The 27,744-nt window shown below is 60.6% G+C and overlaps 3 protein-coding genes across 6 annotated transcripts; 1 reads left to right on the top strand and 2 right to left on the bottom strand.

Annotated features, from left to right (window-relative positions):
* The first annotated feature begins 1,803 nt into the window (after positions 1-1,803).
* Positions 1,804-3,931, top strand: LOC117652376 (eukaryotic translation initiation factor 4E-binding protein 3). Its single transcript, XM_034397239.1, has 3 exons — positions 1,804-2,168; positions 2,920-3,099; positions 3,208-3,931. Exons 1-3 carry the CDS (start codon positions 2,033-2,035, stop codon positions 3,246-3,248), a joined length of 357 nt encoding a protein of 118 aa, XP_034253130.1. The 5' UTR covers positions 1,804-2,032; the 3' UTR covers positions 3,249-3,931.
* Positions 3,932-5,466: 1,535 nt separating this feature from the next.
* On the bottom strand, positions 5,467-18,224 carry LOC117652367 (polypeptide N-acetylgalactosaminyltransferase 13-like). Its single transcript, XM_034397230.1, has 8 exons — positions 17,552-18,224; positions 14,292-14,448; positions 11,410-11,516; positions 11,130-11,310; positions 8,591-8,760; positions 7,432-8,252; positions 7,004-7,309; positions 5,467-6,678 (listed from the first exon to the last, which is right to left on the bottom strand). The coding sequence occupies exons 1-8, from the start codon at positions 17,583-17,585 to the stop codon at positions 6,535-6,537; spliced, it is 1,920 nt and encodes a 639-aa protein (XP_034253121.1). The 5' UTR covers positions 17,586-18,224; the 3' UTR covers positions 5,467-6,534.
* A 1,493-nt stretch (positions 18,225-19,717) lies between these two features.
* Positions 19,718-27,691, bottom strand: LOC117654174 (stearoyl-CoA desaturase 5-like). Of its 4 annotated transcripts, none has more exons than XM_034400398.1 (7): positions 27,665-27,691; positions 24,231-24,571; positions 22,756-22,886; positions 22,455-22,660; positions 21,812-21,997; positions 21,374-21,613; positions 19,718-20,792 (listed from the first exon to the last, which is right to left on the bottom strand). In XM_034400398.1, the coding sequence occupies exons 2-7, from the start codon at positions 24,562-24,564 to the stop codon at positions 20,615-20,617; spliced, it is 1,275 nt and encodes a 424-aa protein (XP_034256289.1). In that variant the 5' UTR covers positions 24,565-24,571; positions 27,665-27,691; the 3' UTR covers positions 19,718-20,614. The 4 variants fall into 4 exon arrangements, with proteins under 4 accessions (XP_034256289.1, XP_034256287.1, XP_034256286.1 ...); XM_034400396.1 differs by lacking the exon at positions 27,665-27,691 and adding an exon at positions 26,708-26,841; XM_034400395.1 differs by lacking the exon at positions 27,665-27,691 and adding an exon at positions 26,255-26,292.
* Positions 27,692-27,744: the final 53 nt, after the last annotated feature.

Below are 27,744 nucleotides of genomic sequence, written 5' to 3' on the forward strand. Positions count from 1 at the left end.
TGGGGGCTTGCCTGCCCGCGCCCTGCCTGGCTGTCAGAGTGTGCGTGCGGCGTGCGTGAGTGTGCGGCACTCGGCTCTGCGCGTTGTCCTTCGCAAGTCGACAAATCGCTTCGCTCAATCTTTCAAGAAAGAGTATGATATCCGCGGCATGTCTCCATTGACTACAACATCGCCTCCTTGCCGAGACTTGGTGGCATTTGAGAAGGCAGGCTGCCAGGCTGCCATTGCCCGTTCGTCTCTTCCGTCGCCTACATTTGACAGCGCGCCGTCGGCATGCCGAGCCCCACCGCCCGCCGCGACACGCCGCTCCATTGTAAATCGCTATCGCATTCCTTGTGGGCACCGCGCGCCGCAGTAAAGTCCCCCTCCCCCTTTTCGGTACATTCTCCCTTCCTTTTGGACGTAATTCGTGCGCGGGGGAAAACTTGGGGCAGAGTGCGTTACAAAATGAGTTTGTGTTTGTGGCGGGGAAGGTGCGAGAGTGTTGTCTGCGGTTTATCGGCGGTTATCTTAACACACAGTCCCGTGCTGCTGTTTATGGCAGGTGTTTTCTTGTCATTCATGGAGGAGAGGAAAGAGCCACGCGATCGGCTCTCCGCGTTATCGGCGAGGTGTCTCGGCCGCGTCTCGGCCGCCTCGCTCGCCGCCCCATTCGCCCCGTCAGTGCGACTGCACGCCACTGCGCTCGCTGCCAAAACCCAAAATCTGGCGGCGTGCGCGGTGCGGCGCGGTGCCGCCTCTTGCTGCCTTGAAGGCGAAGGCGTCGCCCAGAGTCTTGAACGGCGTCCAACAGTACAGCCGGCGGCCGGGCCCGACACAGGGGCGTATTACCAAATATACAGCACGGCTCGAGATTACACCTGAGGGAAGGGGGAGGGGGGGCGGTTGACGCGGACGTCACTGAGTCGCGGGGCGCAGAGACACTGCCTGCCAGCAGAGTGATTCCGAGCTCTGCTTTCGTCGCTCTGTCCCTCTCGCACTCGTGGGGCGTCCCGCAAGGGTGCGAGAGAGACAGAGTGACAAACAGCCTGCAGGCAGGTGCTGTCCGCGCCCCGTGCGGGGTCCGCGGGGCGGGCTGGCCGTCGGTAAACAGCGAGGCGCAGGAAGAGACGAAGAAAAAGCGCGTGGCGTCGCGGATCGTAAACAAAACAGAGCACTTAATTGCGAGTCGCGTGCACGCGTGCCTGTTCGCTGTTTACCGGCGATGCGCGACTTGCACGCCCCCTGCTCGTCGGAGCGCCGCCGTCTGGAGACTTGGGTAGGCTGGAGGCGCTGCAGGCCGACGAGACTCGCGGGGCGCAGCGGGGCGGACAGGGATGGTCCAGTCGCCAATTCAGTGAGGCGGCAGAACGGCGGGGCTATTTGGGGGTGGCCGGGGGGCCAGGCCCAAGGGCCAGCCTAGGCCGGGCGGTGGCGGTGGCGCGGGGCGTGGCGGCGCGGGGTGCAGCCCTCCGCAGCTTCGCTTCGCAGTGCCGTGGCCGTGCTGTGGCGTTGCGCGTTAGCCTTGAATCCCGTTCGATTCCCGCGCCGCCACACGGCCACCCCCAGAGTCAAGTGAGTCCTGCCGGGGGTCCTGCGTGGGCCTGCACGCGGCGAGGGTCTACACGGCGTCCTCCGCGAGCCTTCCTCGTGGCGACGGCGTCCACCTGGGCCTCGTCCCCGTCGTCCACAGCACCAGGCCGTCAACGGGGGCGGCTGTCATGTCCGTCGTTCCCTGCCGTTGCGGCTCCCTTCCTCTCCCTCTCCGCTTATCTGACTCGCGTAGTAGGCTGTTCCCCCCCACTCCGCCGCGCCGTGCCTGGCCGTGCAGAGCCGCAGTGTTGTTGTGAAGATAGCGTGCTGTGGCCTGATCGTGGCGGAGTTGTGTTGAGGCGACGGCGACCACTGTGCTTGTGCGACTGCGTTGTGAGGACTCACATGGAGTGAAGTGCCGAGTGTCTTGTTGGATCCTACCTGTCTCCTCGCCCCGTGCGGCAGCGTGTGTGTGTCTCTGGACTGTCCGAGTGCCCGTCGTTTCAACGAGAAAAGCAAAATGTCTGCTTCACCGATCGCTCGCCAGGCGACGCAGAGCATCCCCGTCAGAAGGGTGATGCTGAGCGACCCGTCGCAGCTCCCCAACGATTATTCGACAACTCCTGGTGGCACCCTCTACTCCACTACTCCCGGAGGTAAGCACAACTTCGCTTTCTGTCGGGGTGGTCTTTTCCCGAGGTGACATTGCCGCTGGACTCGGTGCGTCCGATTTATTTTGGTGTGGGTGGAGCCATGGTGGCGCAGGGTAGCGTAAACACAATGGCTACCGCCGCAGTCGCGGACCGCGGCGTCGCGGCCTAGCTCAGCCCGTTCTGGACGACACGGATCGCCGGGAGGAGGTTTAGCTGGTTTGCTTTGCCTTAGATCAGTCTCCTTCCTTGTGGAGCCAGACTCGGCCCGAGTTGGTACTTGAGTCACGTCGGTGTTGCTTAGGTTTATGCGTGGCCACGCCGCGTGTTGGCTTGGGTGGGGGCTCGGGGCTCGCGAGGAGGAGGGGGTGAGGGGGTCCTTCCCAACTCACCACGCCTCACGAGTGCGAATCAGCTGTTTACGTAGTCATATTTGTCCCCCCCAGAGGCTGACAACCACATGACAATCTTCGAGGTCTTGCCTTATTTACTTTGTCGACATATGGCGTCTCTATTGATTCTCCCCGTGGTGGGAATGTCACCCCAGAGAGCTGAGCTCTAGGACGCCATAACCTATCTTTCTAATCATGCCATTGCCAAAGGTCAGAACCAAACTTTAAATTTTCTGCCCTATTAAAAAAAAATAACAGTCAGCTATTTATTTAAATGGCAGTCCAATTTACTTACCTCTTCTCCTATTTCTCTAAGCAGCCTTTACAAATTTAACTGATACGCTAATTCAATTTCAATGTTGCAGGTACCAGAGTAGTTTACGAGAGGAACTTCCTGTTGCATCTGCGAAACTCCCCCTTGTCTCGCACACCTCCAACCAACCTTCCCAACATTCCCGAGTCTGTACTGAAGGGATCAGTAGATCGTCCAATCATCTCACCATCAAAGGAGAAGGTCATAATTGCACCCAGCCCAGTGAAAAAGGGTATGTTCATTTTTCTTTTGTTCTTTTTTTCGTTTGTTCTCTTTTGTTAAATTTGATTTTGCAATTTGATGTTTTTTGTGAAGTTAGTTGTCTTTTTCTTTTTTCCAGATTCAAACCAAGATGATGAACAGTTCGAAATGGATATGTGAACTGCTCATATCTATTTGACTCGTCACCCTTATTTCCTCACGAACTCACAAACTGCTCTTTACACGGAGTGGCTATTGAATCCATTTGCCATTCCAGGGAAAGGAAGATAATACGTGTTGTGATGTGCCATGAGAAACTCTTCTGCCCTATCTTATGACCTGCAGTCAGCAGATGCTGAAGAAAACTCATCTTAGTTTTTATAACCTTGTGTCAAGGGAGAAGTTTCTTTTAAAGAATCTTTTAAAGAAACTGAGAATCTTCTCTGTTGCTTGTTTTTGAAGTGGCTGTGATGCAAGTCGTCTTCGAATATTACTGCATAGTCATGAATGGCTGAAAATAATAATGGAAAAAATTATAAAAAAAAAGACTGCTCTGCTTTCATGTTTTAACTGCCTTATTACAATTGTTCTGGTACTAGATTCTAGTTGATAGCTGGTGTTTTGAGGGCCTTTCTATGCCTCATTGTGTATTTGGCAAGTATGTGTACTTCCATTCTCCAGCTTCTCTCGAAGTTATGATATTATCAAGTTTTATTGATTGGTTAATGTTAACTTTTGACTAGATTTATTGAAAATGATCTGTTAACAGATTAAGTGAAATCCGAAAAGTTTTAAGTTTTGTAAGTCAACACAAGATTGTGTTTTTATTGGGATTAAGAACAATGTGTTTTTTATGTTAATGAGTTACTGGTGGCTCTATTTTCTTTCCATTCTTCCTCTGTTAGACCTTGTGTCTTTCAAGTCTATTTGTGTTAATTATTAGTCTTGAAAATGAATACAATGTTTTTTTTTGTTTTGTTTTTTTAAGTTGAAGAGTATTTCTGTTTTTAGCAGTTTGACAACTTTCTCCTTTTTTATTTATGTGTAATTTGGGCAATACTATTAATGTAAAATCTTTTCATAAGTCTTAGACACTTGAAATCTTTTGCTAAATCTGTAGCATGCAATAAAACTCATTCAATCTAAGTGTGGTTTTATTTTCAAGTTCTAATTCCGTTCAAGTAAAATTTTGAGGAATTGTCAGTTGAATCAAGTCCAATGTGAGTAGTAGAACACAGTGGTGTGCAGTTAGTTCTCTCCACTTCTACAATTGCTCCACTTTGATAAAACCTTCTCGAATAACAAACAATGTGGAAGTGGCTGAGCAGGTCATAGTGCTGCTTCCATTTTTCACAGCTCACACATCACATGGAATAGTGTACTCAAGCATTTGCACAGTTTTCGACAGGCGTCGAATTGGTGGCATTCCTCTCGGCGGCCAGGGCACCACAAACCATTAGGTACCATGAGGAAGCGGTCGGCTTATGCGCAAGCCATTTGACACTAACTGCCTGAGTAGCAGGCAAGAGCTTTGCCAGTTTTCAGTCAAACAAAATTTTTCACTCCAGACATCGCGCCTGTAGGGAGAAATAGGAATGTCACGCGACCTGCACGCTGAACTATGGCGCCATGAAGGTAGGCCACCCATTCGACACATCCCAGCGGGCTGATATTACCATTACGGGCTAGACCACACATGATCGTATGCCGTTTCGGGCCCGAACATCCTGGCTAAGAAAGTAAGCTCACGATTTTTCCCCTGTGAAAAAAGGCAAATGTTGACTAAGGTTGATCTCGGGGCGGGTATATCACGTCAACCACCCGAACCACCGAAGCGCATGGAGGCGGCATGGAGGTGATGCAGCAATGCGAGGCAGCGGCCGCCTCCAATGAGGACCTGGATTTGCGTTGCAGGGAAGGAATTATTTTTCTCAGTTGACCGCTTAATTAAATGCGGTAGCAGTCAAAGTTTGGGTAGGCCGAGTGTCAGCTGTCAGGGGCTAGCCACGCCTCCAACGTAGGCCACCCATTTGACACGCTGGGGTGTGTGGGTGCGTGGGGGCCGACTGCAGGAACTCTTCTGCGCACCTAGAGGTAGGGACAGACGACCCCAGGTCCTTCTATTGGTGAGCGACGCTCTTGCCGACTGGTCGGTTCCGACCATAGACAACGTAGGACCCTATGTTGTCTATGGTTCCGACCGACCGTCTGACCAACCGTCTGCGACCGGCCGGGCCGCCTAGCGACCCCATTGAGGGACCACCTTGATACGACGGCATTGACGCCTGGAGTTAGTAGGGCCTGAATATTTAAATTTGCTGTCATGAACGTTCACGTTTAGCGAATTCTGTTGTGCTGATAATACAGGGAAATTCCAATAAATGTTACTGAAATGTTATTTCATGTTATCTTATTTCTACTGTTCTTTTCTGTTTTTATTTTTGTCAAAATAACAGTAAAGCGGTCCCTTACAAATATTTCAAGAATTTTCTTTCTGAAATGTCCATGAAATATTTACAAGTCTAAAATTTGAACATACAAGTAAAATTATGAGGTTGCATTTTATCAGGACTTTGGTGAGATGAGTTGGGTGTTTGTTTAGGGAATAAAAACATAAAAATGAAATAGTGGACCAATCTCCTCACCATGCCTCAGTAAATTTTGACAATTATAACTTCGTGACTCTGGGAGCACCAAGTATCAAGTAGTCAAACTCCACACACATTCAATATTTGATCAAAGTAATATCACAAGAAGACAATATTTTAAAAAAGCAAGTCGTAACTTTGCAAAGTCGTACAGTTGCGACGTATTTTCTATCACAGAAGGCAGAATACCTCTACAACACGCACTGCTCTCACACAGTGATAAGCTTATTTTCAGTCACTCACATAAAATTGTGAGAATTGCACTTAAAATGTGATCACATCATAGGCAAAGTCGTACTCTAAATAAAACTACTCCACTGGCCACTTCCCTAGGAATCTCATCGGTTGTGCTTATCGCGGTCAAATTGGGACCGTTTCCCTCACTTCGTCGGTGGTGTAAGTATCATGGCTTGTTCGAGGAGTGCGCTGCAGACAGGTGCTGCAACTTCCAGCTCGTCCCGAGTGAGCGCTTTCGAGGGCAGCGCTAGGACAGACTGCTCCCGCCGGGTAGGCAACACCTTCGACGCGTGCACCTCGCGTTACGCGCGCCGACGACGCAAAACGAAAAACCAAACACGTTCCCGCGCTCTTGACCCGATACCGAGCAACGCGTGTCAAACTTGACACCCCGCTATATCTCCCCACATGGCCCACCGAGTGGTCCACTGATTGCACGAATGCGAGATCACAGAAGTTATCGCCCGGCGCTCACAGCGCCAGGCAGGCACAGGCAGCGCCGATCATCGAGGACGCGACGCCGGCCGCGTCTGCCCCCAACTGGCCAACTGGCCCCGGACAGGCCAGGACAGCCCACACCATCAGCTCCAGGGCACCTTCTCCAGGGTCCACTGCTGGCCGACCGCGGCGCTGCAGTCCGTGAGCACCAGGATGGAGTCCTCCTCGTCGCTGTTCTCCGGGGAGTCCAGGCAGAGGCCGCTCGGGACGTGCCGCAGGGTTTGTTCCTGGCGACAAGAAGCAGGCCGTGATAACAGTGTCCCACCGCACTCGACGAGGTCCAGCCGGGCCAGTGGGCCAGAAGATCGGTGGATGCGGCCAAAATTCTAGACGCGCCTTGAGCTCCAGAGTCGCTGAATGGGACTCGAACCGAGCGTGTGACCCCACCAATGGATTCCTCGTTCGGAGAGCAATCCATTGTGGTGGTCACACGTTCGGTTTGAGTCCCATCTAGCGACTCCGGAGCTCAAAACGCGTCCGGGATATTGATCGCCTCCACCGGTCTTCTGACCCACTGTTAGCCGCCCAGCGTGCCCAGCGTCCGATGCTCACCTCCCGGTCGTACTTCCACTGCTGCCGCGGCCGGCCACTGCACGCCATGATCCTGGCCCTGGGCGTGACGCGCGTCGGCTTCTCGCCCTGGCGCTGGCCCTGGCGCTGCGTCTGGGACTCGGGCGCGTCCAGGCAGACGGACTCGTCCGTGGCCACCACGCCCTGCGGCGTCATGACGAACATGCGAATGAGGTCCAGGTCGTCGTCGCCGCCGCAGCTGGACGTCATCGCCGTGCCCATGGGCTGGTTCAGGCTGCCCTTGCCCGTGGGCTTCACCAGGCACTCGCCCGTGCGCACGTTGCGGATCTGCGGAAGGAGAAAAAAAGGCGGCGTGAGCGGGACTTGAACCCGGGGCCGGAGAAAAACGGCGGCATCCGTTCGTCTAGCCGCGGTTAGTGCATCCGGCGCAAGGGGCACAGTGCACCCACCTTGCCGAAGAAGCGGTCGTCCTTGGGCATGAAGTGCTGCGGCCAGACGTTGTCCAGGTACCACTCGAAGCCCTTGCACCGCAGCCTTTCCCGCAGTTGCACGCGCTTGGTCACGTTGAGCTTGGGGCGAAAGGCGGCCGCGTCCGGGTTGAAGCGGAAGTAGAAGTCGGCCCAGCGGTCCATCCACACCTCGGCCACGCGCGCCAGGTTGGTGTACAGCACGTCACCCACGCCGCCGGGGAAGGTGTACGGCGACGACTTGCGGAACAGGTGGCCGACGTGCGAGCAGGGCGCGATCTCCACCGAGCCGCCGCACTGCCAGACGCGGAAGGACAGCTCCAGGTTCTCGCCGCCCCAGATCTCCATCTGCTCGTCGTAGGCGCCCAGCTCGAAGAAGTACTCCCGGTCCATGGCGAACAGGCCACCGGCCATGGCAGGCGTGCGGAACGGCTCGGTGACGTCACCGCGGCGCCGCCGCAGCTCCGTGCCGCCCATGGTGTACCAGCGGAAGTGCAGCTCCCAGTTGAAGGCGCCCCAGTGCAGCTCGAAGGAGCGCACGTAGGCCAGCGTGTCATCGCTGATGATGTCGATGACGGGGCACACGACGCGCGTGCGGTCGCCGCCGACGCGCGTCAGCAGCGGCTCCAGCCAGCCCTGCGTGCACTCGCAGTGCGCGTCCAGGAACGTAAGCACGCGGCCCCGCGCCTGCCGCGCCCCGAGCAGCCGCGCGCGCACCAGCCCGATGCGCTGCGGGGACCGGAGCACGCGCACGGCCACGGGCAGCGTCGCCACGTACTCGTCCAGGTCGTGCTGCAGGAACGCTGCGGACAGAGGACGCCGTCAGAGCCTTTGTTTCACGACCTGGGCGCTGCACAGTGGGCCAGAAGCCCGGTGAAGGCGGTCGAAACCCCGGACACGTTTTGAGCTCCAGAGTCGCTAAATGGGACTCGAACCGAACGCGTGACCCCACCAATGGACTGCTCTCCGAACGAGAAATCCATTGGTGGGGTCACACGTTCGGTTCGAGTCCCGTTTAGCGACTCTGGAGCTCTAAACGCGTCTACAGTTTTGGCCGCCCCCGCCGGTCTTCTGGCCCACTGTGCGCTGCCAGGCCTCGCCTAGGGCCTCGCCCGACACCGCCGCACTGCCCCGCACTTACTCCTGGAACTGGCGTCGTCCACCAGCAGGATCTCGGTGAGCAGCTGGCGGGGGCTGCGGTTGATGACGGACCACACGGTGCGCAGCAGCGTGGACCACGCCTCGTTGTGGAACACGATGATGACGGAGGTGTCCGGCAGCCCGGCCAGCGGGTACTCCTTGGCCTGGCACCTGCAGCAAGTCGGCACAGTCAATCCCACATTCCCCGATAGTGATCTGCACACCAGACCTGCCCGAATGTGACCCAGAATAAGGCAGGCTTCGTCGAGAATAATTTCGCCAAGATTCGCATCTGTAGCCTCCGAGGGTCACTGCATGGTTCCACAGGCTTGTCATTTCAAACCGTTCCCATCATCGCTCTCCCCGAATGATTCCCATGACTCTAGGATAGAGACAAAAGAGCAGGTTTGGCAAGAAAAATGGGGCTGTGACCCCGAGCCCGAGCCGGCCAGTGGGGCGGTCCAACGGGGCCGCCTTTTAGGGCACTGTGAGGCAGGGCACTGTAAGGCAGGGCCAGGGCAGGGCCAGCAAAGCGCGCACACCGTCACTCCGGCTCCAGTTCCGCGGCACGCCGCTCCAGCGCTCCAGCCGCTCCAGCCGCTCCAGCCGGTAGTAAAGCCAGAGAGCAGTGCAGCAGTGCTGGATACCGTTGCAAATTATCCCCGACAATAACGCAGGCATTGGACCGGCCGGGCAACGCACTCCCCCCCCCCTCTCACCTCACCTCCTCGTTTCCACTGCTCTGAAACGCCTGTCACTTTTGAAAAATAATGCCCAGCCGCGTCTCTCACACATGCCCCCCCCCCTCCCTTCCTTCCGGAACGACCTAGCCGCTACAAAAAGTTCACACAACTTGAAGTGACGACGCCAAAATGGCTCGGCTTGCGAATCGGCCGCGTTCACTGGGACACGAGGGACACCCTGCCGCCGCGGCAGGTCGATTCCGAATACTACTGCTTTCGTCGCTCTATCTCTCTCACATTCAGGGAGCGTCGCGCAGGGGTGTGAGAGAGACAGAGCGACGAAGCACTGAGCAATGAGGCTACTGGCGTCGAACCGTTCGCTTCCCTTTCCAGTCGGCCCCGGGTCTCTCCAGCCGAGTCGGGTCGAGGGGATTCCACGGACCCGCGCCACAGCCCAGCACACAGTGGGCCAGAAGACCGGTGGAGGTGGCCAAAATTCTACACGCGTTTGGAGCTCCAGAGTCGCTAAATGGGACTCGAACCGAACGTGTGACCCCACCAATGGATTGCTCTCCGAACAAGGAATCCATTTGGTGGGGTCACACCACACGTTCGGTTCGAGTCCTGCTGAGCGACTCAGGAGCTCAAAACGCGCGTCAAGAGTTTGGTCCGCCTCTTCTGGCCCACTGTGCACAGGCCAGCACCCACTGCCGCCGGAAAGTATAGCTGTCGGCACTTTAGCGGGCCGCCGGCCGTGACACGCGGCGTGACGCGTGGCGTGACTGTCACGCGCGACACGCCGTGACGCCGCGTCGTGACACAGTGACGCGTCACTCCGCGTGCGAGCAGTGGGCGCGGCGTCGAGCGCAGAGCCCACTCTACAAACTGAGGTGTGTACTCAGTATGCGTCTACAGATGCACACTTGCAAGCAAGTACATATCTACAGATGCATACTTGCAAGCAAGTACACATCTACAGATGCATACTTGGCTAAGTACACATCTACAGATGCATACTCAACTGAGTACACATCGACAGATGCATACGGCTGAGTACACACCTACAGATGCATACCTAACTCATCCAAGTATGCATCTGTAGATGTGTACTCAGCCAAGTATGCATCTGTAGGTGTGTACTTGCAAGTATGGGTGTGTAGATGCATACTGAGTACACACTTCAGTTTGCAGAGTGCAGTAGCGCCCCTTAACGCAGCCTCATCGAGTGGGCATTGGTGGGCATAGGAGACGCCAACACACGGTGTGGCGCTGTGACCAGTGTGGGCGCCGGGCGGGTGTCCGTGTGCGTCTGTGCGCGTGTGTTCGTTATCGCGGCATTGGTTACACCGGGGCAACGGCATCGAAGCCCATTACGCCACCGCGCTGTAATTAGCCGCATCCGCGGGGTTTTGTTTACGGCCTCCGGGCCGCCGGGACTGCGTGGCGCTTCCCGCGGGAACTTTTGATTTCCTGCGCCAGTAGTGACCGCCTGCACGCTGCACGTGCCACGGACTGCCCTGAAGGTTGATTCGCCGAGCACTGCTTTCGTCGCCGTCTCTTTCGCACCTTTACCAGACGCCCCTTGAGAGCGAGCGAGATAGCGATGGGAGCAGTGCCCGGGATCGGTACTCAGGACGGCCGCACAGTGGGCCAGAAGACCGGCGGAGGCGGCCAAAACTAGACGCGTTTTGAGCCCCAGAGTCGCCAAACAGGAATCGAACCGAGCGTGTGACCCCTCCAATGCATTCCTCGTTCGGAGAGCAATCCATTGGTGGGGTCACTTGTCCGGGATTTCGACCGGCCCCCAGACTGGACCCAGCACCGCGCGGACGTCGCGGACGTCACGTCACCACTCACTTCTTCTTGCGCACGTCGGGCAGGGAGCGGTTGAGCGGGATGCGGTCCGAGGCCATGAGGTTGAAGCGGTTGATGCGGAACAGGGCCTGCATGCGGGACTGCAGGTGGGCGGGGATCTGCACCGGGCTGCCATCCTTGCCGTCGTGCGGCACCGGCGAGAACTCGTTCTTGTTCACCAGCTCTGTGGGACAAGGAGAAAAACATTAGCGTCTTCTCGAAGCTTATTCGGCGAAGGAGAGAAAGAGGCGCGCAGCACTGCGCGGCACTGCGCGGCACGCACCATCTGTGAGGTTGAGCGAGGGGCTGGCGGCGGCCTCGCCCAGGTAGTGGCCCACCACCACGTGGATGCCCTTGCGGTCCACGTACTCGCGCTGGTCCTCGCCGAGTCTGCAACACAAATCCATTAGCGTTAAATACTTTCCGGAATCTGAACGCGACAGCGCGACAGCGGCAGTGCATGACACGCCCCGTCCTGCGCTGTCCTGCGCTGCCGGCCGAAGCGTGGGTACACCGGCGTGGACAGGCCGGCTGTCGCATGCTGTCGCATCACAGTTCCCGTTACTGTTTGTTCCATTGTCTACCGCCGCCCCTCGGCCCCTCGGCCGCGCGACGCCCCCCGCCCCGCGCCCGCGCCCCCGCGCCCCGCGCCCGCGCCCCGCGCCGCCCCGCGCCCCGCGCCCCCGCGCCCCGCGCCCCGCGCCCCGCGCCCCGCGCCCCGCGCCCCGCGCCCCGCGCCCCGCGCCCCGCGCCCCGCCGCCGCGCCCCCGCCCCGCGCCCCGCGCCCCGCGCCCCGCGCCCCCCCGCGCCCGCGCCCCGCGCCCCGCGCCCCGCGCCCCGCGCCCCGCGCCCCGCGCCCCGCGCCCCGCGCCCCGCGCCCCGCGCCCCGCGCCCCGCGCCCCGCGCCCGCGCCCCCGCGCCCCGCGCCCCGCGCCCCGCGCCCCGCGCCCCGCGCCCCGCGCCCCGCGCCCCGCGCCCCCGCCCGCGCCCCGCGCCCCGCGCCGCGCCCCGCGCCCCGCGCCCCGCGCCCGCGCCCCGCGCCCCGCGCCCGCGCCCCGCGCCCCGCGCCCGCGCCGCGCCCGCGCCCCGCGCCCCGCGCCCGCGCCGCGCCCGCGCGCCCGCGCCCGCGCCGCGCCCGCCCGCGCCCGCGCCCCGCGCCCGCGCCGCGCCCCGCGCCCGCGGCCCGGCCCGCCCCGCCCCCGCCCGCGGCGCGCCGCGCCGCCGCGCCCCGCGCCCGCGCCCCCGCGGGCGCGCGCGCCCGCGCGCGGCGGCGGCGCGCGGCGCCCCGCCCGGCGCGCGGGGCGCGCCCGGCGCGCGCGGGGCGGCGCGCGGGCGCGGCGGGCGGGGCGCGGCGGGGCGGCGCGCGCGCGGGCCGGGCCGCGGGGCGGGGCGGCGGCGGGCGCGGGCCCGTGGCGGCGCCCCGCGGGCGCGCTTGTACCCCGCGTCGGCGAGTCGAAGCGCCGGGGAGTTAGGCAACCCGACTGCACCCTCGTCTTACGGGACGGCGTCCTTCGCTTCGCAGGCGGTAACTTAGAAGCCATCGTGCTGCTCGCCTTCTTCCCTCCTCGACGCGTCGTTCTAGCAGAGTAGTACCTGCTTGAGGGCGGTGGTTCGAGTCCCACGCCCGTCAGGTTTTTGTCCTCGCGGTGGTTCAATTTACTTGTCCTAGTTGGTTGGACCGCTCGGGCAACAGCAGAGCGAGTCGTGCTTTCGTCGCTCCGTCTCGCTCGCACGTCAGTGAGTGCGAGAGAGACAGAGCGACGAACGCGCCGTTCGGCATCAGCCTGCAGGCTGTCCCCCCAGCACGTCAGTGAGTGCGAGAGAGACAGAGCGACGAACGCGCCGTTCGGAATCAGCCTGCAGGCTGTCCCCCCGAGGACGTCCTCGCGCACTGGCGCTGTTAGCCGTCATGAGTCGACTGTCGTGGCCGCGGCCGGCGGCTCCCCCGCCCCAGTGCGAGTCCTTGGGAGTCCTTCCAGTGCGTAGCACCCGCACCGCAAATTGCCCTGGACGGCACTCGGTCCCACGGCATTTCCAGCAAATGCAATGAGAAGGGAGCGAAGAAGGGATCGAGGTGCTAATTACCCCCGGTGTGCTACAAAAACCAGAGCGATTACGCCTTTACGCCTTCCCGACGATTAAAAGTGATCATCAACGCGCATTTCCACCCCGCCAGCCTGCGCCGGCCCGCCAGCAATCATGTGCACCGCTGTCTGCGGACATGTTAAACGCCGCCGGTGGCGGGCGTATGCAGGCGTATGCAGCTTGGAAAGGCTGGTGGTGAGGTTGGGTCAGATCCATCGCGATCGATAACGCGAAAGCGAGCAGCTGTCCAGAGAATCCTCGAGCAGCCTCGGCCGGCCTCGGCAGGGGTCAAGACGGGCGGGCTAGAACTAAATGCACGCACTCTGCTGTGGCTCGAGACGAGCCGCAGTGGTACAGTGGGCCAGAAGACCGGTCGGGGCGGTCAAAATCTCCAACGCGTTTTGAGCTCCAGAATCACGAAATGGGACTCGGACCGAACGTGTGGCCCCACCAATGGATTGCTCTCCGAACAAGGGATCCATTGGTGGGGTCACACATTCGGTTCGAGTCCTGTTTACCTACTCTGGAGCTCAAAGCGCGTCTAGAGTTTTGGCCACCTCCACCCGGTCTTCTGGCCCACTGTGAGTGGGAGGGAGACGACGTTTCTGGTCACGTTGCGCGCGCGCAGCATTCGGCCACTACGCAATAAAACGCAACTCATTAGCTGATATCGCGCCTTGGCCCAATCTGTCATCGCTAAAACGGCGCGAAAGATGAAAGATCAGAGTCTGCGGCGCGCGGGGCGGTTCGTCTTTATCGCTGCACACGACGCCATGCCGTGCCATGCCGTGCCATGTCGCGCCGTGCCGTGCCGTGCCGCGCCTGTCCGCGTGATGACCGTCCAACGAGGCGCCAACGATCCGTCTTCCTTCCTCGCGTCGCGTCGCGTCGCGCAGGTCTCACGGCGCATCGTGTTCCCGGGGCACTAACCGCTCGCCTTTTTACCACTTTTTGCTCGTCCGATGCGCGGGAACTCCTCCTCAAATCCGCGTCTGTTAGTGTCTGCGGCCAACACGCGCAGGGCAAAGCGGTGGTGATGTAATGAGCGCTGGGCCATGCCGGCGTGGCCGGCGTGCGTACCTGACGGCGATCCAGTCGTCCCTGCTGGCGCGGCCCCGCCGCAGGACGTCCTGGGAGAGCAGCGCGTCCTGGGAGCGCAGCCACAGCAGCAGCAGCGGCAGCCACAGCGCCGCCACCAGCACGGGCAGCAGCAGCAGGCACCGCCTCCAGTCGCGTCCTGCGCAAACGAGGCAACCATCAGCAAGCAAAGACAAAAAGAGCGGCACGGCTGAAAACAATGTCCCTCCCCGACGGTCAGCTCGGGCATTTGCTTCCCTTGGGGAAGAGAAAAAGGAAGCTGGAGCTGGCGGCGGAAGCCTCCCCGGTTGCACAGACAAAGGACAAGGGCACGCGTGTAGACACTAACACACATGCAGCAAATCCACGCACACAGGCGAGGGCGCGTATTTATGCACACAAACACACCTACACTACACTACACTCACACACACACACACACACACACACACACACACACACCACACACACACACACACACACACACACACACACACGAGTGCGCGCGCGGCCGTTGGTGCACACGGTCGTTCCGGTACGCATGCTGCCCTCCAGATGCGGAGGCAGGATAGGCGCAGCGCTACCGGTGCCCTTGCCATTGGTACGTGTGGCGCGGTGCGGCAGGGCACGGCGCGGCACGGCACGGCACGGCACGGCACGGCACGGCACGGCACGGCACGGCACGAGGCAGTAAAGAATTTTAGCAACGGCGAAAAGTCATCTCCGTCATGGCAGGCTGCGGCCTAGGCGGCCGAGATGAACTGCCTCCCTCGCTCTGCACCGCTCTGCACTCTGACCGCGGACCAGATGACATCTTCCTCGAAAGCAAGCAGGCCCCCCCACCCCCGCGCCACGGTCCGCGCGCACTTTCTTCCTAAAACTAAATTAACATGCCGCCAACTGCTTTTCCCGAGGAAAGCGTGGACTTTCGAGCGCATTTATCACTTTTTCGGCCAGGATCTCGGTGGCATGTCGTGCGCGGGGAGCTGAGGGTCGCCGTCGTGGCGTGCATCGCGCATCGCGCATTGCAACGAGAGGCCTGCCGGTTTAACATCCCAATTATTCTCGTTTTCAATGCCGAGCCGCGAGTTGCTGCTGCTCTGCCTGCACTGCGTGCCGCGTCGCAGGGGTTCCATGTTCCGTGCGCTTATAGGCTTCGTGTCCGTGTTAGCTGTGTGCCCCCAGCAGACTCTGATCCCGAGAGTCGTGCTCGTCGCTCTGTCTCTCTTTCACTCATGGGGCGTCCCGCATAGGTGCGAGAGAGACGGAGCGACGAAAACGACTCTCGGAATCAGTCTGCTGGGCACTAACACCGTGGCGTGTCAATTTCCAGCCCAGCCGATTCGATTCGGAGATCATCGTCGGCGATGGCATCCGCATGGCGCTGCATCCGTTTCCAGGAGCTGCAGCGTTCGACGCCGGTAACGCCAGAACGGCAGTACGGCCAGTATCCGCCGGCACGGCACCGTACCACCGTAAGCGCGGGGCTCTATCTGATGACGACCCGCTGCCATGTGCCACACGGCCCCGCCGCCCCGCTAACTCCGTAGCAGCCCCGACGCAGTTACCGTGCTTCGCGCGCGGCGCGCCGACTCGTTGCAATGTCGTGCTGCACCGCGTCGCCGCGACGTCGCCGTGCCTTGCGCTTGTCCAGTGCGGACGCGGCGCGAAGCGGTCCTGGCTGAACACCTCGGCCACACTGCCAGCGAACTCTGTCACCGTGGCGGTGTAAACGAACGGCGCGGCGACCGCAGGCCTGCAGCGCTGGCCGCGCTGGCCGCCGACGTCGCGGGCGGCGCCATGGCGGCGCGGTCTCGGACACACGACGACGCCCCGGTTATGGCTGGGCTGATGATGATCCAAGCGCGGAGAAGTGGCAAACGACCCGGCCGGCGTCTTGCGGCCTTTTCGGTTCAGCCTTTTTGTCGTCGTTGACGGCTTGGGTCGGGTTGGCGTGGCGCCGCACCGCGCCGCACCGCGCCGCGGCCGGACGAGACGAGACGCGCTCCGCTGGCCAGGCCGCCAAGCCCGCCAGGCCTAGAGGCCAGGCCCTGCCTGCCGGAGACATGGCGAGGAGGAGGTTCCAGGTTCCAGGTACGGTACAGTGGAGGGGGCGGGCAATTTATTTGGATTGTTCGGGCCGCCATGCCGCCACACCGCGAAAGACCGCGGGCCGAGGGCCGAGGGCCAGGCGGTTCCATCGCGTCCGGCTGAGCAGCACGACGCCTCTCTTGGGGTAAGAGGGGACCCCGCGGGACGCCGCGATCCCGCCAATTTGTTTCACGTGAAATGGCTCGAGGGTCCGGCCGAAGCGAAGCAGAGTCCCGCCAAAAACCAGGGGCGGGGCAACTGATTTAATAGTGTGCTGCGGTGTGCTGGGCTCGAAATAAGTCGTTGTCCCTTTCCTCATGTCGGGTGGCAGTCAACGTTCCCCTACCTTCACGCATGCTGATTCTTTTTTTGCACCGCCCCACCCACTCGTGCCAAAGCACACGACGGTACAGTTAGGCCCTGCTGCTGCCCGGCTTCGTGGTTCCTTCCTGGGACCCATTATGCCTCGGCACGAGACACCACTCACAGACACACAAACACACACACGCAGACACACACACATACACACACACACAGTCACACACACACACACACACAGACACCACGTGGTTCAGCGCGTGTCGCGCAGAATGCACGCCAAAAGCGGCACGGTTCCTGGAGACGCCCAATCCGCGCCGCCACGCCACGGGGCTGGGCTAGATAAGCTGATTCCGAGAGTCGTTTTCGTCATTCTGTCTCTCTCACACCCATACGGGGCGCCCCATGAGTGCGAGAGAGACAGAGTGACGCAAACGACTCTCGGAATCAGTCTGCAGAGCGGCTGAAGCCGGGGCTGAAGCCTGGACCGCTGGGCCTGCCATGGGTAACGACCCCAGCGGAAGTGGAGGGACCGGAGGGACGGCATGTTCGGCATGCGTGGCGCCATGCTCTGTCATGGGCACGGCAGTGGCGCGGCGGCCAAGCGGCAGCGTCACCTCATGGCACGGCCACTGCGCTGTGAGGCGTGGCGGGGCGTGGCGGGGCGGCGCGGGGCGGCCAGCGGCACCGCCGAGGTGCGAATGAATAGAAACTGTTTTGACTTAGTGAGCGCGCGGCCCGCAGTGCTGCCGTGCTGCCGCCTTGCCGACATGACAGCTCCATTCCATACACGCAGTGGCCGCAGTGGACCGGACTGACGCATCCCTATTCCTGGAGGCGAGGGCGTTACTCACCACGGCCGAGCCGGCATCCTGGCGGTCTGAGCATGGTTCCTGGGCGAGGACCTCATGGGCGCCTCATGACTGCCTCACGGACGCATGGCGGGCGGCGGCGTGGCGTGGCGTGGCGTGGCGTGGCGTGGCGCGGCGTGGCGCGGCGTGGCGGGGGCACTGCGATGGCTGTAGCCCTGCAGCCTAGTCCAGGAATGCCCCGCCGCGCTGCGCTGCCTCGGCTGCTGCCGTCCGCCGTGTGGAGCGGCCGTGCGTTCAACTCTCCGGCAGCCCCGGCAGGCCCGGCCCGGCCCGGCAGGACGACGGCGTCGATGCTGTCTTCGCCGAGAGACGCGACCAAAGCGCGCGGCTCCGCACGACCAGACCGGCACGAGGTGGCCGACGATGCCGGCAGAGAGGCAGAGCCGGGCAGAGCGCACCCAGACCCAGGCCAGACAGCCAGGCCTAGCGCCGTGCCCGCGTTGCCCAACGTTGTTTCGTCTTGCGTCACAGACGGCGCGGCGCGGCGCACGCCACCGAGAGTGGGCGTCACTGACACACTGCTCCAACTCAATCACTGCACTGTTGTCCTCCAGCACAACGCGCGTTGCAGCCGCACGCCGGCGTCGTCGTCGTCCTGGTGCTGCGTCTGGACGTGGAGTCCCCGGTGACGCCGCACCGCTCCAACCGCAACCGCGCCGCGCCAAGCACTGCTCTGCGCGCGCGCCGCGCCAGCAGCCTGAGCCTGGGGCCCAGCCGGCCAGCCGGCCAGCCCAGCACGGCAGGGTTATGTTGGCGTGCTCTGTGCCTCCACTCCACCGCGCCCAGCCCAGCCAGCCCGGCCGCCGCCAGTCCGCGCCGCGCGCCGCGCCGGTCGCCGCCCCTGCCTCGCCGTGGTGCCCCCTGCCTCTGCCCCCGCCTGCCCCCGCTCCCTGCGCTGCGCTCTGCCTCGTTGGCCTTGGAGCAGCAGTCAGCCGCCACAGCACCGGCGGCGTGGGGGGAGGTGCGGCGGTAAGGTGGGGGGGGGGCAGGGGGGGGGGCGCCTTACAGGTGAGCTGAGGCGGACCAGGTGATGACCGACTCGACGCAACCGCCGCCGCGTATGTCACTCCAGGCGCGCACCTGCAGCAGCAGCCGCCGCCGCGCGACCCGGCAGTCCCGGCCTCCTGGGCGAAGCAAGCATCCCCCCCTCTACTCCTCCAGGACACTGAACTGCGAGGCGCACCTGAGCTAGCCTGAGCGGCTAGTGCAGCGACGGGCAAACGCTCTAGCCTCTAATGGTAATGGCAATGCGGGGTGGGCCAGTCCGCTAGGCATCTGCGTGCGCCGGGTGGCCTAGCCCGCGCGGCGGCCGCCGCCTCCAGAACGCGCAACTGGTCACCGCGAACGCGTGGGCGCGAGCAGCAGCGCGCCCCTGGCGGCAAACCTGCCAACTTGACCCCGCGCGCACTTCGTTTGTTTTTCTAGGGCGTGCGAAAAGAGAAAGGACACGTCCGAATTTTCCGGACCGGTTTCCTCCGTTTCTTTGACAGCCGCCCTCCCGAACAGCCGCGTGTGGAAACGGAACGGACACGTTGTCAGTGGCGTGCGCGGGGGGGGGGGGGGGGGGGGGGTCATGACCCCCCCTTTGGCCACTAGACAGCCGCCTGGAAGGTAGGCAAATTGCGCCACTTTCCCCTGTAAGTAGGCAAAAAGCACGGCCTGACCCCCCCTCTCAAAATTTCTGCGCACGCCACTGCACGTTGTCGCGGACGGCGGGGCGGCGATGGCGAAACTAGAGTGATTGTCTAATACACATTCGTTGTCAGCGCGCTCGGCTTCCCCTGCACCGATTTGCATGATGACTGCATCGGCATGCCCAGGTGCGGGCCGCGGGTCACGTGGCCGTCGAAGGGCACCGACCGGCCGGCCGGCCTGGAGTCCCTGGCGGAGAGGGGAGGGGAGTAAGGGGGAAAGTCAGGCGTCACAGACCCACGTGTCCCGAAGCGTAAAATTAAAAAGTCCCCAGGCTTTCATCATTCCTTTATTTTCGTTTTCCATACAAACTGGCGGCGCCCTCCTCGAGTCACCAGCAGCAGCGCCCCTTCCGGCCGGCGGCCGGGCTGCGCACTGGCAGTAGACTCATTCCGAGCGTCGTTTTCGTCGCTCTGTCCCTCTCGCACCCATACGGGACGCCCCACGGGTGCGAGAGGGACAGAGCGACGAAAGCGACTCTCGGAATCAGTCTGCAGGGCCACTGGCTCGGCCACTGGCCGTGCCCCGGCTGGCTGACTCCCGATTGACCACAAAGGGCGGATGTGACTCTCCCTGCAGGCCTGCAGGACGTCTTTGTTCGCCTCGGCCGCGCGCCGCTTTGCACCTCCTCTATTGGCATTATTCTCAGGCGCCAAGCAGCCCTGGCCGCCCTGGCCGCCCTGCGCCGGCCAGCAGGCTGGTGCCGAGAGTCGTTTCCGTCGCTGTCTCTGTCGCACTCATGTGGCGTCCCGTACAGGTGCAAGAGAGACAGAGCGACGAAAACGACTCTCGGAATCAGTCTTGAGGGGCTGGGCCATGGAGATAGTGCGTGGGCGAGCGGGCCGGGCCGGGCACCGGGGCCGCGACGCCGCGACCGCCTCGCCGCTACTTGAGATTCCTCCCCTCGTTGCGAAACGGGTGACGCGCCGCCATTGTGGACTCGTAGAGCGCGCTCATTTCCCTAACTTGGAACTTTACTCTTCGACCACCGCGCCGCGCCGCGTGGGAAACGGCACGGCGGACTAATAAATTAAAAAGCACGCACGGGGCGCGCGGCGGGCTGCAGTGAGAGCGGCCCGGCCCGGGCACGGCGCGCAGAGAAGGCCGGGCGATGTTGGTGGCCAAGGAATGCCAAAACATATAGCTTCAGTGTGTACAAGAATCAATGTAGTTGGCAGCTTCAAATTGCGCACCAAGCAAAGTGGCGTTCGCAGCACCGCGTCGCACCGCGTCGCCTCGGCTCCAGGACGGCGCTGACGCGTTGCTGACGCGTTGCTGACGCGCGCCACCGCGCCCTCGGCAAGCACAGAGTCCAGTCTTTCTTTCGAGCATCGTCACCGACACTCGAGGCATTCAGCCTCGCTTCTCCTTGCTCCTCTCGGCGGCCACGGCCACAGCCACCTTGCTGTCAGTCTTGTTGGCGGCCACCTTGGCCAGGACGGCCTCGCCGTCCTCGTCGTCCAGGTCGGCGTCCTCGGCGCCCGGCTCCGGCTCGGCCACCAGGTGCTCGGGGACGCCCTCCTTGTTGTACCTGAGGGCGGAACACGAATGAGGATGCAATCACATCACAGCCGTGTCCGGGGCCGAGCGGCCCACAGTGGGCCAGAAGACCGGTGGAGCGGCCAAAATTCTAGACGCCTTTTGAGCTTCAGAGTCGCTAAACAGGCCTCGAACCGAACGTGTGACCCCACCAATGGATTGCTCTCCGAACGAGGAATCCATTGGTGGGGTCACAGGTCGGTTTGTGTCCCATTTAGCGACTCTGGAGCTCAAAACACGTCTAGAATTTTGGCCGCTCCACCGGTCTTCTGGTCCACTGTGCGGCCGAGCGGCCGAGCGCCTGCGGAGTAGGCAACCCTCCGGCGCCGCTGTCTCGCGGAGCTGCCTACCCTCCGTTCCGCGGGCGCTCGGGCCGCGTCGCACAGTGGGGCAAACGCGCGCTGAGCTGTACGGTCCTCGCAGAGGGCTCGAACAAATACGCGTCGGTTCTAATAGATTGCCCTGTGATCTGTTCGTGCCATCTTGTATTTGATTCGAACCCCGCAGCTCGACATGTGAGTCTTTTGACTCACTGAGCGCACGGGACACTGACACACTGGCCGGCGGCCTTACCGTGGGTGTGTTCCGTCTCCCGTCCGCAGCGCGCGCTTCCGCACCAGCTCCTCCGGCGCGGCCTTCAGGTCGTAGGCCCAGCCGATCTTCTCGAAGAACTCGATGATGTTGCAGGTGAAGTTGAAGTTCTGTCCGAACTCGGCGGCCCGGTAGTCCCAGGGGAAGGTGTGGTGGAAGTTGTGCCAGCCCTCGCCGAAGGTGAGGAAGGACACGAGCCGGCTCTCGCTGGGCATGATCTCTCTGTTTCGCGAGAAAAGGAAAAGTTAAAAGGGCGAAGCCGAGCGAAACGGAGCGATAAACATCGTCGCGCGGGTTCGACGCCCGGCGCAGCGCGTGCCGCACCGGTTTCTCTGATTTTACGACAAAGTAGTTTCAAGCCGCCGCGTTACGGCTTTTTCTGGCCGAAGCGCGGCGTCGGCGGAGAGAAGGAGCACTCACTGGTTGAATGGGTGCGTGCCGTACAGGTGGGCCCAGCTGTTGACGAGCCACGCCACGTTGAGCACGACGAAGGTCCTCGTGAGGAAGGAGATGAAGAAGGAGTTCCACCAGGTCTCGCCCCAGAGGTACACGGGCACGACCGTGGGGAACAGGACGGACAGCAGCACGTACAGGATGTTGTAGTACCTGGCGGGGGAGTGAGCCGTTCAGGGGAGCGCGCACTTCTCGCACAAAGTCGGAGGTTCAACTCCCCGCGAGGGGGAACAGCTTCCCACATTCGTTGTACAAAATTTGACCACATTCCACATTCAGGTGGCAAAGACGCCTGTAAGTAGGCAACATGTGTTGCAAAACGCCTGTAAGTAGGCAACATGTGTTGCAAAACGCCTGCAAGTAGGAAACATGTGTGGCAAAAACGCCAGAAATCTTTCACATTCTTGCACATTTTACAGTGGGTCACCCCTCGACTCCCCGGCACACGGGCACCAGTGGCGTGCGGGGGGGGGGGGGAATGACCCCCCCCCCTTTGGCCACTAGACAGCCGCCTGGAAGGTAGGCAAATTGCGTCACTTTTCCCCCCGTGACGTGGCCTGACCTCCCCCCCCTTTCTAAATTTCTGCGCACTCCACTGACGGGCACTCACTTCTTCTGGAACATGACGAGCCAGTCCGCCTCGATGTCGGACATGTCCACCTTGCGGCCCGCCTCGAACACGTCGGGGTGCTTCTTGACCATGAGCCACCCTACGTGCGAGAAGAAGAAGCCCCGCCTCGCGTTGTGCGGGTCGGCGTTCGTGTCGGAGTACTTGTGGTGCTGGCGGTGGTCGCGCACCCACACCCACAGGCAGTTCTGCGGGCAGGCAATATACGACAAAATTTAATTTCTTGTCTTTTTCTGTCGTCGATTTCCGGCTGACCGCCACGGCGCCACGCTCCGCTGCTGACCTGGCTGGAGACGGTCTGCCACAGGACGATGAGCAGCCTCAGCGGGAAGGTGGCTTTGTAGGAGCGGTGCGTGTAGAGGCGGTGCGCGCCCAGCAGCACGGACTGGGCGGAGATGAAGCCAACCACGAACGCTGAACAAGTTGTCCACAAACAACACTGTTAAAAAAGCCGTACAAGGAAAAAGGTACGGCTAGATCGTACCTTACGGTGTACAGAACAACCGTACCCAAAAACCGTGCTTTCCATAAGAGCCCAAGTTATGAAAAACCGTGCTCCGTACCCCAAAAGCCGTACTGGCTAAGGTACGGTGGTACCAGGCAAATTGTCTACCGGACTGTGCCTGTACCTTTTTCCGTGGATTTTTTCTACAGTGAAAGATGTAAAAAACACATAAAAGACATTTTAAGAGGTGGCGGTTGGTACATCAACAACACTTTCGGGTGTTTAATGCCCAAATTAGAGCAAACTGCACCCTAAATTCTTATGCACTCTTCTCGCAGAGAGCGATTGAACGATTCGGTGCGTATAACGGCACTTTATTGCGTTCGCAATTAGGCGTGCACAAAAAGTTAAAAGCACGGGAATTAAGTCGCGCCCCTATGCTGGCGCACGCAGGCGCGCGTCTAGAGTACTCTGCGTTTTACTGCATTTGATGTTGCGGAAAGGCAGTCTTAAATCGTCGAGCCTACTCGAACCGGCTTTGGACATGTAGTCCTGCTGGGCGCATCCTGATATAATGATGAAACTAGTATGTAAAGCTGCGCCGCGTCGGCGACGCTAGACGTGGAATTCGCGGTCATTCACCTGCACCTCATCTTCTTGCATCCAGAAATGCAGAAATCGGCTTCCCCCGATCGACGCTTGCTCAGCCAAAGAAAAAAAAAACATTGCTCTGACACTTAGTTCAAAGGAGCCGTCTCTTGAAATAACAGAAATGGAATGGATTCCAAGAAATAGCTTTAGAGTTGATAATAAAGAAGAATCTGAGAATCACTTAAAATATTCTGGTGTTCAACAGAAAAATACGAGGGAAATACCGATTTGGTTGCCGCAAAAAGCGTTTTGAGTGAATTTGCAGGATTTTGAAGCCAATGCCGGTGGCGGCAAGCTAGCAGGGCGAGCAGGCGGATTGGGCAGACGGGCGTCGCTGCCCTCGCTGCCCTCGCGGCCCCGCGCTCCGGGCCGTCCGCCCATCCCCATCACGTCCCTGGATTCATTCTCAAAGATTGGGCCTCAGTGTCGAGAATCTCTCCAAAACTTCTCCAAATTTAAATGAAAAAGAGACCGGAAGTGCTGAGGAATACTTTATCTGCTCGAAAGATTAACAGAAAAACGGTTGGCAAAATTTACTTTTGCAAAAATGTCATCAATGATTTTAAAAGTTTGAATTAATTTAGAAAATGATTGGCAAATTCTGGAGATGCTGCCTCCCACTGACTTCCCCTTACCCACCCTGGACTTTGGTCCACACTTACCCCAGATGTCGGTGATGAGGTAGGCTTCGAACATGCCCAGGTAGATGCCGTACAGGGTGCCGAGGTGCAGGATGAGGAAGCCGATGGCGTTGAACCACACAATCTTCCTCTGGTAGGGCTTCGCCTCGGGCTTGTCCACGGAGAGGGCGTCCACGGCGGCGCCGTTGTCCGCCACGGGGGTGGCCGTCTTGAGGGAGGCTTTACCGTTGAGGGTGGTTTTGCCGTTGGCCGCGCCGTTGGCCGCGCCATTCTGCGTCGGCTTGCTGGCGATCCGCTGCGACAAGTCCTTGAGCATGGAGGACACCTCCGGGTCCGAGGAGAACTTGGACGTCATCGGATCTCTGGGAACGGAAGCAAGCAGACGGTGTGCCGGGCTGGAGGGCGACTGGCAGGAGGGCGACTGGCGAGAGGGCGACTGGCAGGACGGCGACGGCCGGAGGTTCAAGTACCGATGGGCGGACATGTTTTTATTTTTGTTGGCTACGAGCCTCCACGATTGCTCCCGAACGCGTTCACCGAACGCATGCGTCCGTCGTCCGGCCGCTGCGAGTTGCCGAGCCTGCCGAGCCGAGTGCCGGTTTGAGGCTCATGACTCCTCGCAAAATGCAACTCGGCCGGCCAACGAGAGCGTCGCCTTAAAGACGTACCCGCGTCCTGCCCCGCCCCCTTCGCCGCCCCCCGCGCCGCCCCCCGCGCCGCCCCTACCTTCCCACACGAGCTACTCGAGCCCAGCGAGGCAGCCGCCCCCCGCGCCGCCCCGAGCCCGAGCCGCCCCCGACAGTGTACCGCGAAAAGCCACCGTCGTGCTTTCTTTTCGCAAGGAAATTAAACGGCCGGCGCGACCAGTGTCAAGGCCAACGCAAGAAACTGTTCCAGTGATCCAGAGAGACTCTTTTAATATGCAAGCCTCTGCACTGGGACGTAGTGGGGTGTTGTCGAATAAAGAAGCAAAACATTGGACTTCTTGAGGGCTTGTTGAAGCGCAGACGCGCCCCGCCGGCCTCATGGAGCCCCTCGAAGAGACAGTGAGCTAGTCCCGGGAGCATCATTCCGCCCGCCCCGCCCCACCCCGTCGCGCGTGCCGGGATGAAGGACCTTTAGCTGTCCCAAATTAAAACTTTGCTCCGCAAATCGACTTTGGCATTCCAATCAGAAATCATAGGGGTTCGAAGGCAAAGCTCAGCGCCGCCTGCCCAGGTGTGGTGGCCACCCTTGGAACTACGAGAATGTCCATGGTACTGTCGAATCGCGGCGAGCATGGGAGAGCAGACGACGCCGCCGACTAAAGATCGCTGACATGTCGAAACCTGTGTCGTCTGAGCTCTCTAAAATTCACTTGAACATAGAAAAGTCAACCCCGATAAGCGTAACAGCGTAAAATGCTGAGCGAAGGGATTTACAAATCCCTTGGACCATAGTTGTAACAACTTAGTGGGGTCGACGGTGCTGCGCTCTGGCGGGCCTTCGAACCCCTATCTGTTGCTGGCCTTCCAAAAAATTAAGTCAATTTTTTTTGCCGCGGTTGCTTCTGGTGTCACCACAGCTTCTTGCTGGGCTGAACGTCCGAAAAACCTTATAGCCGACCAAACAGGCTAAACGCGGCTAAACGCGTCCTGAGCAGTGAGCAGCGCAGGGCCAGGCAGGGCCAAGGCAGGGCCAGGCAGGGCCAAGGCAGGGCCAGGCAGGGCCTGGGGAGAGCAGGCGGTTCCTGCTGACGGTCACGACTCCAGTGCGCGTCACTCCAAGCGCCCCGCCCGTCCCTGTGGGCCGCACTATCCCCGAGCGCCCCATTTCTCCGCGAGCAAGTCGTGTCCAGAGCGCGGCCGGTGCGGTCTGAATTCCTTTTGTCTTGGGCCTCACTCCTCACTCGGGCGGTCAAAAGCGCATTTGCAGCGACGAGCACAGCGGAACGGAACGAAAAGAAAAATATCCACTGGAGCAGCCGACCCGACGAACGGCGTTCTCAGATTGTCCGGATCGAACTTCGGACGTGGAGCCCCACGCAGGAGCAAAGAGAAGCTCACCTCTTGCCCGGCCTCGGTGGACAGCAACACACCCGCCAGGACACAACCAAAGACTAACGCGCAGCGCCTAGAGTCGACCTTTATACCGCGACACTGCTACGCGTAGCGCGCTGCCACACTTTCAGGGGGCTGCTTCCGACCCGCTCTAGGAAGGGGACTTTTCTTGCGACATATCGGCATTAGCATTCGCCGCCACTACTAGTGGAGTGGCCGGGTCGCGGGCCGCTGCCGTTTGGCTTTCAAAGTTACCCGTTCCGGCGTCACCGGCACGCTCATCCAGCGCCCGTTGACAAGTTCGCCAAATTTGGCCAAATTGGTCCGATCGGTCTGAATTTTCACCACGCAGGGTAAGGATTCGGAGCATCCATTTTGGTAACTACAATATGCCCGACGCCGCTCCGGCCGCGCGGCACAATACCCGGACTGTACCCGACCCGCCAGGCGATTGCTTACCAACCCGAACCCTCGCCCGAACCCCGAACCGCGCTCAACGTCTGCAGACCTCCGAATCTTGCGCGGGTAGAACGAACCCGCAATCAGGTGCCGCCGGCCGGGGTCTGTTCGCACGTTTCTGCGCTGCCCCCACCCCGGCAACACTGGCTCTTGAGGACAAAAACTCCCCCCTCCTGGCCTTTTTGTAACCTTGCGCCAAACTAGAGCCCTAGGCGACCAATATGCCCCGTGGGGGCATAGGGCTCTCCGTCAAACGACAGGGCGGCGAAAACTGGTTTAACTTGGGCTTACCGACAAAACCATGAAGGCTTCACGGGCCCCGCTTGGTTATGCATCGAAAATAAATGTGACTCATGCAGCCGAAAACAAACCTGCCGCATTGATTGAAAATCATTGTGTCGTTTCCGCTCGATTGCGTCACGCGGCGTCATACTGGCCGCGTCAAAGCATGGAGTCGCCCAGCGCGTGAGAACGGTTTTGGTCGAGCAGCCCGTCATCGCCGTCATGGATGGCACGCCGCAAGGCACGCCGCGCAGCGCGCATCCACGTGCGGGAGGAAGGAACAATGGTGCCATTCCGCTGCATTCCACTTTTCATTCAGTCTCTCTCGCACTTATAGGGTGTGCCGTAAGGGTGCGAGAGACTTGCCTACCTTCTAGGCGGCTGCCTAGTGGCCAAAAAGGGGGGATGTCATGACCCCCCCCCCGCAGGCCACTGGATGGGGTCGCGAGCCGGAAAAGGTTGAGAACCGCTGCAGACTGATTTCGAAAGTCGTCTTCGTCGCTGTCTCTGTCGCGTCCATAACAACGCTTCTTGAGTGCGAGAGAGACGGCGCGACGAAAACGACTCTCGGAATCGGTCTGCTGGTAGAGGCCGAGGGCGCGGCGCCGCGGGTCACGGCAGCCGGCAGTCACAGGTGCGCCGCGTTTTGCCTCCCCATTTCCGAACCACCTGTACCATATCAATCGCCTCGGCGCGTCTGTCATGGGACTGCGACTTAATCTAATCGTGCAGGAGCCCCGGCCCCCTCCGCCCGG

Source organism: Thrips palmi, unplaced genomic scaffold, assembly GCF_012932325.1.
Source record: "Thrips palmi isolate BJ-2018 unplaced genomic scaffold, TpBJ-2018v1 HiC_scaffold_10, whole genome shotgun sequence".
In the NCBI taxonomy this organism is placed as follows: Eukaryota; Metazoa; Arthropoda; class Insecta; order Thysanoptera; family Thripidae; genus Thrips; species Thrips palmi.

What these genes read in the sequence shown, in the direction of transcription:
- LOC117652367 (XM_034397230.1), bottom strand. Translation starts at nt 17,585, where the DNA reads ATGCTCAGACCGCCAGGATGCCGGCTCGGCCGTG. An exon ending in GGACGACGCCAGTTCCAGGA is followed by an intron (nt 8,253 to 8,590) that starts GTAAGTGCGGGG and finishes CTCTGTCCGCAG; the next exon opens with CGTTCCTGCAGCACGACCTG. An exon ending in ACGACCGCTTCTTCGGCAAG is followed by an intron (nt 7,310 to 7,431) that starts GTGGGTGCACTG and finishes CTCCTTCCGCAG; the next exon opens with ATCCGCAACGTGCGCACGGG.
- LOC117652376 (XM_034397239.1), top strand. Translation starts at nt 2,033, where the DNA reads ATGTCTGCTTCACCGATCGCTCGCCAGGCGACGCAGAGCATCCCCGTC. An exon ending in CTACTCCACTACTCCCGGAG is followed by an intron (nt 2,169 to 2,919) that starts GTAAGCACAACT and finishes TCAATGTTGCAG; the next exon opens with GTACCAGAGTAGTTTACGAG. An exon ending in ACCCAGCCCAGTGAAAAAGG is followed by an intron (nt 3,100 to 3,207) that starts GTATGTTCATTT and finishes TCTTTTTTCCAG; the next exon opens with ATTCAAACCAAGATGATGAA.
- LOC117654174 (XM_034400394.1), bottom strand. Translation starts at nt 24,693, where the DNA reads ATGTCCGCCCATCGGTACTTGAACCTCCGGCCGTCGCCGTCCTGCCAG. An exon ending in GGCAGACCGTCTCCAGCCAG is followed by an intron (nt 22,661 to 22,755) that starts GTCAGCAGCGGA and finishes GCCTGCCCGCAG; the next exon opens with AACTGCCTGTGGGTGTGGGT. An exon ending in CTCGTCATGTTCCAGAAGAA is followed by an intron (nt 21,998 to 22,454) that starts GTGAGTGCCCGT and finishes CTCCCCCGCCAG; the next exon opens with GTACTACAACATCCTGTACG.